This window comes from Salvelinus fontinalis, chromosome 11, assembly GCF_029448725.1.
Source record: "Salvelinus fontinalis isolate EN_2023a chromosome 11, ASM2944872v1, whole genome shotgun sequence".
Lineage (NCBI taxonomy): Eukaryota > Metazoa > Chordata > Actinopteri > Salmoniformes > Salmonidae > Salvelinus > Salvelinus fontinalis.
The window spans coordinates 28510252-28523796 of NC_074675.1; the positions used below are offsets into that span (position 1 = coordinate 28510252).

The window sequence follows — 13545 nt, forward strand, 5'->3', positions numbered from 1 at the left end:
TATGTATATGTATGTATTGATACAGTATATATACATACATACAGCGGCAGTGGTCTCTTCATTTTTCCCCGAGCTGTATATGTGTGTGTGTGTGTGTGTGATGGGATGTATAGACAGTATGGATAGAATATGTAGTATATCTGAAGAATACGTAGTATAGAATAGTATATGCACATCAATAGTTAAACAGCATAAGCCGTGACTAGAATACAGTATACACATATGAAGTTGGTAAAACAGTATGTAAACATTATTAAAGTGACCAGTGGTCCATGTCTATGTACATAGGCTGCTAAGGTGCAGGCAATGCAATCTTTTAATGTATAATCTTTTAAGGTTTAATATATTTTTGTAAGATGTTTTCTTTTGTTTTATTTATAGTTCATGCGCTAGCTGGGACTGAGCCCTCTGCCATACAACAGGAGAGTGGTCTCATGTCAGCCAATGTTGGAGACACAATGGTCCTGCAATGCCTCTATAAAGGCCAAATGGCCATGCATTTCTCCTGGTACAAGCAACCCTTCAGAGAAAAACCTCATCTCATCTCAACCATCTATAAGTATGACAAAAAGGCTACATTTTACCATGAGTTTAAGGATAACCCTCGGTTCTCAGTGCAAAGCAGCAACAGCGTAAATCACCTCAGCTTCTCAGACATGAAAGGCTCGGATTCAGCCACGTACTACTGTGGGAGCGCACACTCAAACGTGGTGGAATTTGGAAAAGGAACCATTCTCAATGTTAAAGGTATAGTACTGAGAAATGTATTTTGATATTTTCAGACATTCCCAAAAAATAGAATTGATAGATAAAGAGCCGTAAAAATAAGTTACATTTTGGATATAGTCTTACTACAGCATATTCAACGTGATTTGCTGACAGATATAAACACTCTTTTCAGGTTCTGAGTCCAACAGTAAGATTGTGCTGCAGCAGCATGTATCTGAGTCAGTCCAGCCAGGGGTCTCTGTGACTCTGAACTGTACAATACACACGGAGACCTGTGCAGGAGGACACAGTGTCTATTGGTTCAGACATGGCTCAGGAGAATCCCGTCCAGGAATGATTTACACCCATGGAGACAGGAGTGATCAGTGTGAGAAGAGACCTGAGGCTGGGTCTCCTACACAGAGATGTGTCTTCAACCTCCCCAAGAGGAACCTCAGCCTCTCTGATGTTGGGACTTACTACTGTGCTGTGGCTTCATGTGGGGAGATACTGTTTGGAGACGGGGCCAAGCTGGACATTCATGGTAAATATAATATGCTTGTTTATTAACAATATACAAACATAACCCTTAGTTATTACACTGTATTAGCCAATACTATATTATATACATGGTTGTGGAGCAACTGGGGAGTAACTGATTACATGTAACTGTAATCAGTTACATATAATCAGATTTAAACAAAAACGTAATCAGTTACATTACCAGCGAAAATATTGCAATCAAATTTCAGGTATTTTTGAAAAACTAGATGATTAATTATTGGATTACTTGTAAATTCAGAAAGGATGGTTGGGGAAAAATACATTATAACACCTTTCTGTTTTCTCAATGACATTCAATTCCCCATTGAAAAAAGGCGCAAATTAAATTTGTTTTCACCTGATTGAGTCTGACCACAGATCAGAGACCAGTATGATGAGACACCAAATGTGTTTGGGTAATCCAAAAGTTACGTTACTGATTATAATTTTGGGGAGAGATAACAAGTAACTGTAACGAATTACACTTAGAAAGTAACCTACCCAACCCTTATTATATAAAATTATACAAAATGGGAAATATAAAAGGTTTAATTCTTTCAGGTGGTGACATTCAGGTTGCGGCTGAAGTGGATATGAGGATCCTTGTCCTCCTCTCCATCATAAGAACTGGAGTTCTCCTCTGCTGTCTGACCATCATCTTCCTCATCTACCTCATCAGGAAATAGATCTATTCTATGATTCAGTTTCTCAATCCTTCAGCTGTTACAAATGCAAATATGGTTTACTGTCTGTTCAAATGTTTCAGTACTCATCAGTTTAGGTGAGATACTGTAAAATTTAAATGACCGACCGGCTCAAATCGGTCTTATGTAGCAACATTTTAAATTGTGATTTTTACATTGGATAAAAGTAGAGACTCAGAGCTACAAAATGGTATATCATACACTGCATTTGAGGAACAATGGGAAAGTAATTCTGCTTTGATAGTTGATAAACTTGTAACCTCACTTTTGAGAAAATGGCCTTTGAATGTTTTGGTACCTACTGGAGAACTTTCCTTTGTCTACACCCATTCAGCAGTGTCCACACCCTCTGAAGCCAGCCACATCCATCTCTTTAACAATTCACACATGAGGTCCTGTGCTAAATTGTGAGTAGTGTAGTAAAGATTAAGACTAAAAGTGGTAAAAGTAGTAGCCTACAATAAGGAAAAATCCCAGGTAACGAGAAAGTGTCCAGATAAAAATATTTTACAAGTATTAGATGATGCTTACCCAGACACACTTGTCTAAATTGATGGGTCATGTGAAAGAAATGCTATAACCCCCCGGCCACATCCTGTGGTGGAAAAAGTAATAAATTGTCATACTTGAGTAAAAGTAAAGATACCTTATTAGAAAATGAGTCAAGTAAAAGTAAAAGTCACCCACTAAAATACTACTTGACTAAAAGTCAAAAAGTATTTGGTTTAAAAATACTTAAGTTCCAAATGTAAATGGTATTGCTAAAATGTACTTAAGTATCAAAAGTAAAAGTAAAAGTATAAATAATTTTAAAAAATCATTCCTTACATTAAGCAAACCAGATGGCACAATTTTAGCCAGAGGCACACTCCAACACTCAGCATTTGTGTTTAGTGAGTTTGACAGATCAGATGCAGTAGGGATTACGAATGGTTACTTGCATAGTAGCAATATCAGATTACACAAAGAAAGTGTCAATATAAATAAAATAATATACATTTTGTACAAGAACAATATCAATAATGATGTCAGTGATAGATGAGGTAGTTATATGCATACAATCAGGGGTAAAGTGGCTGAGCAGCAGGATAAAATAGTAGCAGCAACGTATGGTGTGTGTGTTAGGAGAGAGTCATTTGAATAGAGGCACTGCAGATAGTGCTGATGACTGGTCCGTCCAAACCATGCATGAACAAGGGAATCTATGCAGGGCATGTGATGTCAATAGCCTCTTCGTCGCCAAACTCCCTGATCTTCTCAAAAGATACGTTTGTCTAGCTGTGTCCAGTCCAGGTGGTGCTTGTACAGGCAGACCATCTATGGGAGGAAGGATGTCAGCGTTGCGCAGCAGCTGAAACCTGGTACCGACTGAGTCCGAACGCTCCTTCAACATCAACAACACCAGACTCCAGAACATCGAAGCTGTAAAACCGGAAATAACAACAACAAAAAAGTAGACATTACAACCTTGCCAGACATCAATTCACCTCCCAAGTTTAGATAAGAAGAATAACCTCATACAATGCAATGAAAATGATAATCACCTGAAGTGCTGGTACTGCTTGATCTGAAGTACGGCGTCAAGTGTTGTTGCCAGCCATAGCTTTCCACCAGCACCGTACCATCCTCCAGTCCAACCAGCTGTGGGATGTTGACACCTGTCACAGTGCTGTCCTTCACAACACCAGAAATCTCAGACTGTATTAACTCTGGTCTTTCTGAAGCGCTGCTTGATGAGGCCGAAGCACCAGTCGGGGGAAACTTGGTGTGGCCTGTGATCAGGCCATGTGTCACGTTCTGACCATAGTTCTTGTGTGTTTTGCTTGTTTTAGTGTTGGTCAGGACGTGAGCTGGGTGGGCATCCTATGTTGTGTGTCTAGTTTGTCTGTTTCTATGTTTGGCCTAATATGGTTCTCAATCAGAGGCAGATGTTTTGTGTTGTCTCTGATTGGGAATCATATATAGGTGGCTTGTTTTGTGTTGGGGATTGTGGGTGGTTGTTTCCTGTCTTTGTGTTTTCTCTGCACCAGCTAGGACTGTATCGGTTTGCCACATTTGTTATTTTGTTATTTGTTAAGTGTTCACTGTTTATTCGTTTTATTAAACATGTTGAGCACTGGCTACGCTGCGTGTTGGTCCGATCCCTGTTACACCCTCCTCTTCTCGTGAAGAGAGGGAAGGCTGCCGTTACACCATGTAGATCATGGTGCATGTAGTTGATGACTGCGCTGCTGCCTTTGCTGGATGACATACCTTCATCAATCAAGTAGTTGACTTGTTGTGGTATTCCTTCACAATAGACACCAAACAAGCCACACTTGCGGGGAGTTAAAAAGTAGATGGGACCTGGCTGCATAGGGTCAGAAGGATAGAGCACCTGCAAACAACAAAATAACATTAAGATAAGTTTATGAAAAGAAAATGTAACGTAACGAAAATGAAAATGTAAAGTAAAACGTAATGTATGTTTTTAATGCATCATTATCAGGTAAGTTTCACTTACCTACAAATGTGCGGAGCAGCATCACTGCATACAGAAACATCATCTTGGGAACTGGAAGTTAAAGTGATAACACACAGCCCAACAACACATACCTCTTGAAAATACAGAAATAATGTGAGCTCAATAAAAGTAGTTCCAATCATGTTGGAGGTCAATTAAATAATCAAAACGTGTTGTTTTTGCTTTATATACCATGTGTTGTCATCAATTCCTTGTAGAGATGCCACACGGCTGCTTTTGTCACATGTGATGGCAGCAACTTTACACCAAAGTGTTTGTGTCCTGGTTGGCGTCCTGGTTATACTATTGCATTATCCTCTGCGTAGTTGTTGATGAAGTTCACCACTCGCTGCAAGTCCTCATGCTTCAGGTGTAACCTGTGCTTGCTTGGGAGGCGTTAGAATATTCTCCTTGTATGACTGGTGGAGGAGAGTCAGGCGTGTTCTACTGATGCTGAAAGACAAATTACAGATGCATATATTTTGGCATTATTATACAATAGATAGCCGTAATCACCGTCAGATACAACTGGCTAACTTGATGGGTCATGTATCATCTGGCAGGTTGGAGTCTTTTGTTGAGATACTAGCTAAACAATGAACTATAATCCTAATCCATAGAGTACTAGCAATACAAACTGGTTGTCATAGCTAGCTAAAATGAACCAAATAGGTTCAATGGTAGCTAGTTAACTAGATAACATTAGGCTATAACTAGCAATGCGAAATGGCATTCTGAGATAACATTACTACACACAGATCATAAACGTAATGTTAGCTAGTGAGCCAGCCAACAGTAAGCTTTAACTTGCAATGAAAACAACTTTCTGACAAAATTAGAAATGTATAATATCTGAAACTGTAGCTAGACTCTTACCCATATACATGGATGACGGCAGACTGCAACCCTGGCAGACTGCAACCCCTTTCATTAAATTAGACGTCCTATGTCGTTTCTGTTTTGTTTGTACAGCTTGCTTGGCCGGTTGTTATGTCAAGTTACTCTGGGTCACACTGACTATGTGCAATGCCGTACAAATCATCTTAAGCTTTAACCCCCACCCAAACTCTGACCATTTTACTCGCCCTAGCAGAGCTGGTTAGGCTGTTTTCATGTTATCCAGAGCATTGGTGACTGTAACTGGGCTCTTGGCAACAATTTAATTACGCTTTTTTGCCAATGTTTACTGACACCGGGCATATTCAACTGGTGTTGGCATTTGTAAATTCATCAGTTATTCTGCGCTCTGGCACACTCAGACGAGATTGCTCTGAAACAGTTGTTTCAGTGACGTTGTATTGAAATGGATACTTTCATAGTTGAGTCTTTTGTTAAATTTTACTATGCGGTACATTTAAAAAAAACTACCTACACACACTGACCAGCTCAAATAGACAGAAGAGTGCTATATAGCAAACCAATCCAAACTCATCTCTCGGCATGTCCAGCCCACTCATTATCTCAGCCAATCATGGGTAGCGGGAAATAATTTTTCTTTGGCTTAACCAACTAGGCTTGTTATTTAACAATTGTATTCGTATTTACAGATGGCATACAAGTTCGTTATTAACTTCTTTGGGATAAGGGGTGGTATTTTGACGTCCAGATGAAAAGCGTGCCCAAAGTAAACTGCCTGGTACTCAGGCCCAGAACGGATAGAAAACACTCTAAAGTTTCTAAAACTGTTAAAATAATGTTTGTGAGTATAACAGAACTGAAATGCCAGGCAAAACCCAGAGGACATCCTACCACTGATTTCAATGGCTGGCACTTTTATAATAGGGCGAAATCGTGCCCGATTGCAGTTCCTAGGGCATCCACTAGATGTCAACAGTTTTTAGAAAGAGTTTCAGGCTGGTTTTTGGAAAAATGAGCCAGAAATTTTAGTTTTTCTAGGTGGCTCCCATTTTGGCTGTAGTGTTTCCAAGGGCGTGTGAATGAGAGCGCGTGAATGAGAGCGCGTGAATGAGAGCGCGTGAATGAGAGCGCGTGAATGGGAGCGTGTGAATGAGAGCGCGTTCTTTGGTATTTTTCTCCTGAAAGGCGAGCATCGGTTCAGACCAGTGTCTAAGCCTATGGCACTGACCTGGGATCTGGCTTTGGTCCTGGCCACTCTGTAGCCTCATTTTGAACCATTGGAGTCTGTGGACCTGGAGGTCCTTTCCTACAAGACTGCCCTGCTCATGGCAGTTGTGGACATCTCCACGCGCTATCAGTACACCCTCCCTCTTTGAAGTTTGCGACTTGCAACTCCAAGGTGATGTTAAGTCCTAATGCAGCTTTTGCTTCTAAGGTCATGCCTATATCTTACAGCTCTCTAGCTTTCGAACTGTTCCCCTTTTCATGTCCTCCGTTTGTTTCTAGTGAACAACGAAAGTTGAGTGGCCTGTGACCATTGCTTGCTCTGTGCACATATATTGATCGGCCCAAGGATATCCCCGTTTTGGACCAGTTTTTTGTCTGTTTTGCTAATCCATCTTGGGGTAAGGCACTTTCTAAACAGCATCTTTCTCCTTGGCATATGCCAGCAAAGGGCAAGGTTTGCATAGTGGTGTGCATGCTTACGCCACTAGGGGTGTGGCAGCTTCTTGGGCATTGTTTAGGAGTGTGACAATTGGTGATAGGTTCCCACATGCCTTTGTGAGGTTTTATCACTTGGACGTAACTGCTCCCAGTCTGGCTCATAGTGTTCTTATGGCTGAGTCCAGGAGCGGGTGTTAGGCAGCGCACCGGTTGTGCATTTATCCGGGTTACCCCAGTTCCCTTGTGGGATTGAGCCTTTGGCTGCCTTGGTGTCCGGCAGTGCACCGATTGCACATTTATCCGGGTTACCACAGTTCCCCTGTAGGATTCAGCCTTAGGCTGCCATGGTTCGTCGATGAGGAGGCGTGCGAATGCACATTATCAAGTCACAGCAGGTGTCCTGTTTTTTTGGACTGGCAATTCCTAGTGTGATTTCAGGCATTCCAGACTCCTCAGGTACATGTGTGAGCCTTTTTGGAACCGTTCGGGTGTATGGACTTCATCATAGTTGAAGTTAGACACCATTTTTATCAGGGTTACCAGAATCCCTGTGGGTTTGACAATTTAGCTACCATTGTTCATTGACTCTGGTCAATGCTATGCAGAGTGCGTATGCGGAACCTCTGTGTGCTTGGGCTGCCATGGGCCTCCAAGTTTGGTGCCCTCTGAGTTGGCTTGGGGCATGATTGTGTGTCCCCATAGTATGTTATATCGAGTGACCGGCTGAAAGGGAACATACAGTTATGAATATAAGTAGCTGTTCCCTGAAGGAGAGAATGAGGTATAACGTATTTTGAAGCTCCACCGCCAGGGTTGTTTGGGCTCACTAAAGAGCGGGCAGTGAATGAATTGTCTTTTTTGTTTTCTTCAGGTGTATATAGTTGGTTGTTGACTCCCCATAGGACCATCTTATACGCTGACCATTTCAGAGATGCAAGGCAGTCAGATATAGAGATGATTACTTTGCTGCACAGAATTGTGAAATTGTGGGAATGGTGTGGTATGGTGTGTTTTTGATTGATGATAGTAAGTAACACAGAAGTTTAATAATACGTAACTGTCTGGCTTTTGTATGTGGAAATTATACCTTTCATATGGATTCATATGGCGCCTTGGTTTTATTACAAAAGGTGCAGATTCCAGGATCCAGCATCTCATTTGGCAGCTTGCGTCAGAGTCAGTCCAGCCAGGAGAGTCAAGGTCATTTCTTTCACTTATTTCACCAATTTACCATTTACAGAGTTTTATAGCAGGCATATTTGTAACCTGTATTGTACGATAAAATGTAATATTACCTGATTTTCCTCCAATAAAACATTTATTGAAAATGAGCAGATTCAAATAATAAAATCCTTTGGTTTCAGAGTATGATTTTCCCTGACTCTTACCGCTCTTGTCTGGCCGCATCAAACACTGTCATTGTGATTGTGATCATTCTACTGTCATGGGGGATATGCAAGGAAAGGAACAAAGGACCTCGAGGTATAGAAAGACTCATCATTTGCATCTAATGTGCATGTTAATAGCTACTAATCGACTTACTGTTATGTATGTTTCACAGTAATGTTCGACGATGTGTCCATGTAAGAGTAAAATATACTGCTTCAATAAGATTGCTTGTATACTGTACTTAATGTCATTTTTTTACTTCTTATTTTTTATCTGAACTGATAGATTACCAACCGCACCAATCCATCAGGTAACCTTTCGCATATAATCTCCCCCCATAGAAATTATTAGACTACTAATATTATTAGATACATTATTATATTTTAGCGATCAGAGACCTGATCTCTAAATAAAAGGCTACATAAAATGCAAAAAAATGGGATATTATCATTTTCTCCTCAAGTATTATTAACTACACCGTTTGTATTGGTCAGAAACCTTACCAATTCCTTCATTTGAAACATACATATTTATTATTCTCCTTCTCAAGAGAATCATACCGGATTGCTGAACTACATGACATTTGTTTTGGTTGTTATCATCATCATCATCTTGGTTGCAACTAACATATTCACAAGCAGAATTTACAACCCAGATTACAAGAGGCCGGATAGACAGAGCTGAGCGTCCTGTTGGGCTGACACTACCATGTTTATCTTCTATGATCAAATGTAATGCAGCGAAACTCAGAATACCTTTAAGGTATAGGTGGACTAAAAGCCAAGGCTCCTGCTAACTGCATGAGTTCTTCAGTTCAGTGATCTACTTGGTGCAGTCAGAGGAGCGCCCCCTATTGGTTAACAACCACCAATTCTAGCCAATAGTTATCTACCCCAGGGGGTGGAAAGAATGCCCAAAATAACGATTCGACGCAACCTTAATTGGTGTCATCACTGTGAAAACATATTTTTTATGTTTACTGTAAACCAGACCCTTTGTTTAAACGTTATTACGTTATAACTGACAATATACCCTATGTTTAACCAACTTAAAATGGTAAATTCTGGTAACTTCTATGATGATAAACTACAGCCTACGACTAATATCTTATCATTCTCTCTCTCAAACCAAATGTAAGAGTGGAAAATCAGTGGTTGGTGGTAAGAAAAAAATGTATCTTTGGTCATTTTATGCAGCTGTGGCTCTCACACCATGTCCCGCCCCTAATCAAAAATGACTTTCATCTAAAGATGTAGTTCTTCCTTCATGGACTGGCAGTGTAGATCTAAACACAGAATGGTACACATATATTTATCAGCTCTTGTCATCTATGGCTTGTGTAAGTGATCTAAGTCATTACTAGTTTGTGATTCATAGTTGAGACTAGGTTTAGGTATAGTAGTGCATGAGGGAACAGAAAGTTCTATGTTTGGGATTGTTTCTAAACCTTTGTCTTCTCTCTTTCAGGTCTGACCCCTGCTGTGTCTGCCTCTCCTCCGCCCTCAGTAGTAGCCCAACCGGGAGATAATGTCACTTTTCAGTGCACGGATGTCACTGGAGCTCCAGGACACGTTGGCTGGTTCAAGCAAGTCAACGGCTCAGAGCCCCTATGCATCGCGTCTATGTACAGCTCTGAGCTGTATGTCCACCATCACAATGGTTTTCAGCCCAGCCATATGGAAATGTTAATCAGCCATAGAATAATCTTCCTCAAAATCACAGAGGTGGATGTAGCTGATTCTGGTCTGTACTGCTGTGGAATGTTTGATAAATTCATCATCTTCACCAATGCGACTGTCCTGAAGGTCCAAGGTAATCTTTCAACAACTTGTCTGCTATGACTCCAACTGCACTAACATGTATCTGATGTATCAGAGATATTATTGAGAAAATGTTGGAGATATAACGCTATCGTACTACAGTGTAAATAACTGCAGGAATGTTTAACTCTCCTAATCGTCCAAAAGGTCACAACATTTCAGAAAAGGACCGTAGAGAGCACTGTGAAGAAGGTATGTTTACTCTGTTATGTTAAGTGAGAATCTTTCGTAAATGAATTAATATTATCTACCATTAAAGTACAGCAGAATAGAATTAAAGTGCAACGGCATCTTAAAGCAATCCAGACTGAGAATCTTGGTAGCAAACAGGGCAATGTTTTAAATAGTTCTGATTCTGATTGAAATCGGTTTTGTAGGAATGTACCTCATTCCATTGGTTGTGATCCTGGGTGTTGTAACCGCGGCACTACCTATAGTCTTCCTCATCCTGGTCCTCAAGATCAGACGAGACACAAAAAGACACGACACAGGTAGAAGCCCATTTCATGATAATATGGGGCCTGTGAACTCGAATGAAATGATCTGTTCACCTCTTCTCTCATCCCATCTCTCTTTCTTATCCTATTCAGGACCTGATTCTCAACAAAAACCACAAAATGATCAGGTATATACTGTATGATTAAATACTGTATGTTCAGCCATATTATTTTTGAAATATAATTCAGAAATACTATTCAGAAACACTGTAAATTATAATTGTATGTGATGATATTTATAAATCTACAGATACAAGATCCAGAAACATTGAATTATGCCGCCCTAAATTTCACCTCCAAGAAGACGAAGATGGAGAGGAGGAGAGAGAAGGAGCTGGACCCCCATGTAGTGTATGCTGCTACAAGATGACAAAGTGGAGGAGGATGGAGGAGGAGGACAATTGGTTGGCCATATCTTTGAATATAAGTTCAAACCTTGCTATATTGTATCTGTGTAGTTAAATTAAAAGTATTGAAATGTAAATCAATCTCTGCAGTGTATGATTAAGCTATACGGCCTGAGGGCGCGTGTGATATGGCCAATATGCCTCAACTCAGGGCTGTTCTTATGCACGACGCAACGTGGAGTGCCTGGATACAGCCCTTAGCCATGGTAGATTGGCCATATACCACAAACCCCAGAGGTGTCTTTTTGCTGTTATAAAACTGGTTAACAATGTAATTAGAGCAGTAAAAATGTATGTTTTGTCATACCCGTGGTATTCTGTCTCATATGCCACGGCTGTCAGCCAATCAGCATTCAGGGCTCGAACCACCCAGTTTCTAATTGTGAATTGTACCTCAGGGCGACTGTAGCCCTCTCCAACTCAGTTTGGTCAGTGGTACAGGGTGTGGTTAGAGAGGGGGAGTTAGAAGTAAAAACACAACTGTTTAAGAGCCACAGATTAGTTGCCTCTTTTGACCTCTCTTAACTTAGATCTCTGTTGTGTGTGTTAGTGATTTGGTTATTTTTTTATAGGGTGGCCCTGAGGGTCAAAGTACCCAGCAGTAGACAACTGTATTATACTGATCACTTATGAAGACAAATAAAGAGTTTAGCCAAAATAGCCTTTGTCATGATGTTATTCGTCAATTAGTATTTCCTCTTGTCACGTTCCTGACCTGTTTTCTGTTTAGTTTTGTGTGTTAGTTGGTCAGGACGTGAGTTTGGGTGGGCATTCTATGTTGTCTGTTTCTATGTTGGTTTAGGGTTGCCTGGTATGGCTCTCAATTGGAGGCAGGTGTTTGGCGTTCCTCTAATTGAGAGTCATATTTAGGTAGGCGGTTCACAGTGTTTGTTTGTGGGTGGTTGTCTCCTGTGTCCGTGTCAATGTTTGCACCATACGGGACTGTATACGGTTTGTTCATTTCATGTAGTCTGTTCCTGTTCATTTCGTTCGTCACGTTGTATGTAAGTTCGTCGTTCAGGACTGTCTACTTTCGTTTTGTTATTTTGTATCATTTTCAAGTATAGTTCGTTTTGTCTTGTTAAATAAATTCATCATGTCATTTCAACGCGCTGCACCTTGGTTCAATCCCTGCTCCTCCTCTTCTGATGAAGAGGAGGAGGATTATCGTTACAGAACCACCCACCTATCCAGAACCAAGCAGTGTGACTACGAGCAGCGACCAAATAATCAGGACTCGTGGACTTGGGACGATGTTCTGGATGGAAAGGGTGTCTACACATGGGAGGAGATCCTAGCTGGTAGAGATCGCCTCCCATGGGAACAGCTGGAGGCACTGAGGAGAGCGGAGGCTACCGGAGAGAGGAACCGGAGCTATGAGGGAACGCGTCTGGCACGGAAGCCGAAAAAGCCCGTGAGTAACTCCCAAAAATTTCTTGGGGGGGGGCTAAAGGGTAGTGGGCCAAGGGCAGGTAGGAGACCTGCGCCCACTTCCCAGGCTCACCGTGGAGAGCGGGAGTACGGGCAGGCGCCGTGTTACGCAGTAGAGCGCACGGTGTCTCCTGTACGAGTGCATAGCCCGGTGCGGGTTATTCCACCTCCCCGCACTGGGAGGGCTAGATTGGGTATTGAGCCAGGTGTCATGAGGCCGGCTCAACGCATCTGGTCACCAGTGCGTCTCCTCGGGCCGGCATACATGGCACCGGCCTTACGCATGGTTTCTCCGGTTCGCCTACATAGGCCGGTGCGGGTTATTCCACCTCCCCGCACTGGTCGGGCAACCGGGAGCATTCAACCAGGTAAGGTCGGGCAGGCTCAATGCTCAAGAGAGCCAGTACGCCTCCACGGTCCGGTATTTCCGGCACCACCTCCCCGCCCCAGCCTAGTACCTACAGTGTATACACTACGCACTAGGCTACCAGTGCGTATCCTGAGCCCTGTTCCTCCTCCACGCACTCTCCCTGTAGTGCGTGTATCTAGCCCGGTGCCTCCAGTTCCGGCCCCACGCACTAAGCTACCAGTGCGTCTCCAGAGCCCTGTACACACTATATATTCTTCCCCTACTAATCCTGATGTGCTTGTCCTCAGCCCGGCGTCACCAGTGCCGGTACCACGCATCAGGGGTAGAGTAGGCTTTGAGGATACAGTGTGCCCTGTCCCTGCTCCCCGCACTAGTAGGAAGGTGCTTATCATTAGCACGGTGCCTCCAGTTCCGGCACCACGCACCAGGTCTACAGTGCGCCATATCCGGCCAGAGCCATCCGTCTCCCCAGCGCCATCTGAGCCATCCGTCTCCCCAGCGCCATCTGAGCCATCCGTCTCCCCAGCGCCATCTGAGCCATCCGTCTCCCCAGCGCCATCTGAGCCATCCGTCTGCCAGGAGCCTGCAAAGCCGCCCGTCTGCCATGAGCCTGCAAAGCCGCCCGTCTGCCATGAGCCTACAGAGCCGTC

At 42.5% G+C, this 13545-nt stretch overlaps 1 protein-coding gene across 1 annotated transcript; it reads left to right on the forward strand.

The window, feature by feature from the left end:
- The first annotated feature begins 356 nt into the window (after window positions 1-356).
- On the forward strand, window positions 357-11057 carry LOC129864695 (titin-like). The gene is made up of 6 exons (XM_055937004.1): window positions 357-747; window positions 902-1252; window positions 9838-10182; window positions 10568-10681; window positions 10781-10815; window positions 10938-11057. The coding sequence occupies exons 1-6, from the start codon at window positions 357-359 to the stop codon at window positions 11055-11057; spliced, it is 1356 nt and encodes a 451-aa protein (XP_055792979.1).
- Window positions 11058-13545: the final 2488 nt, after the last annotated feature.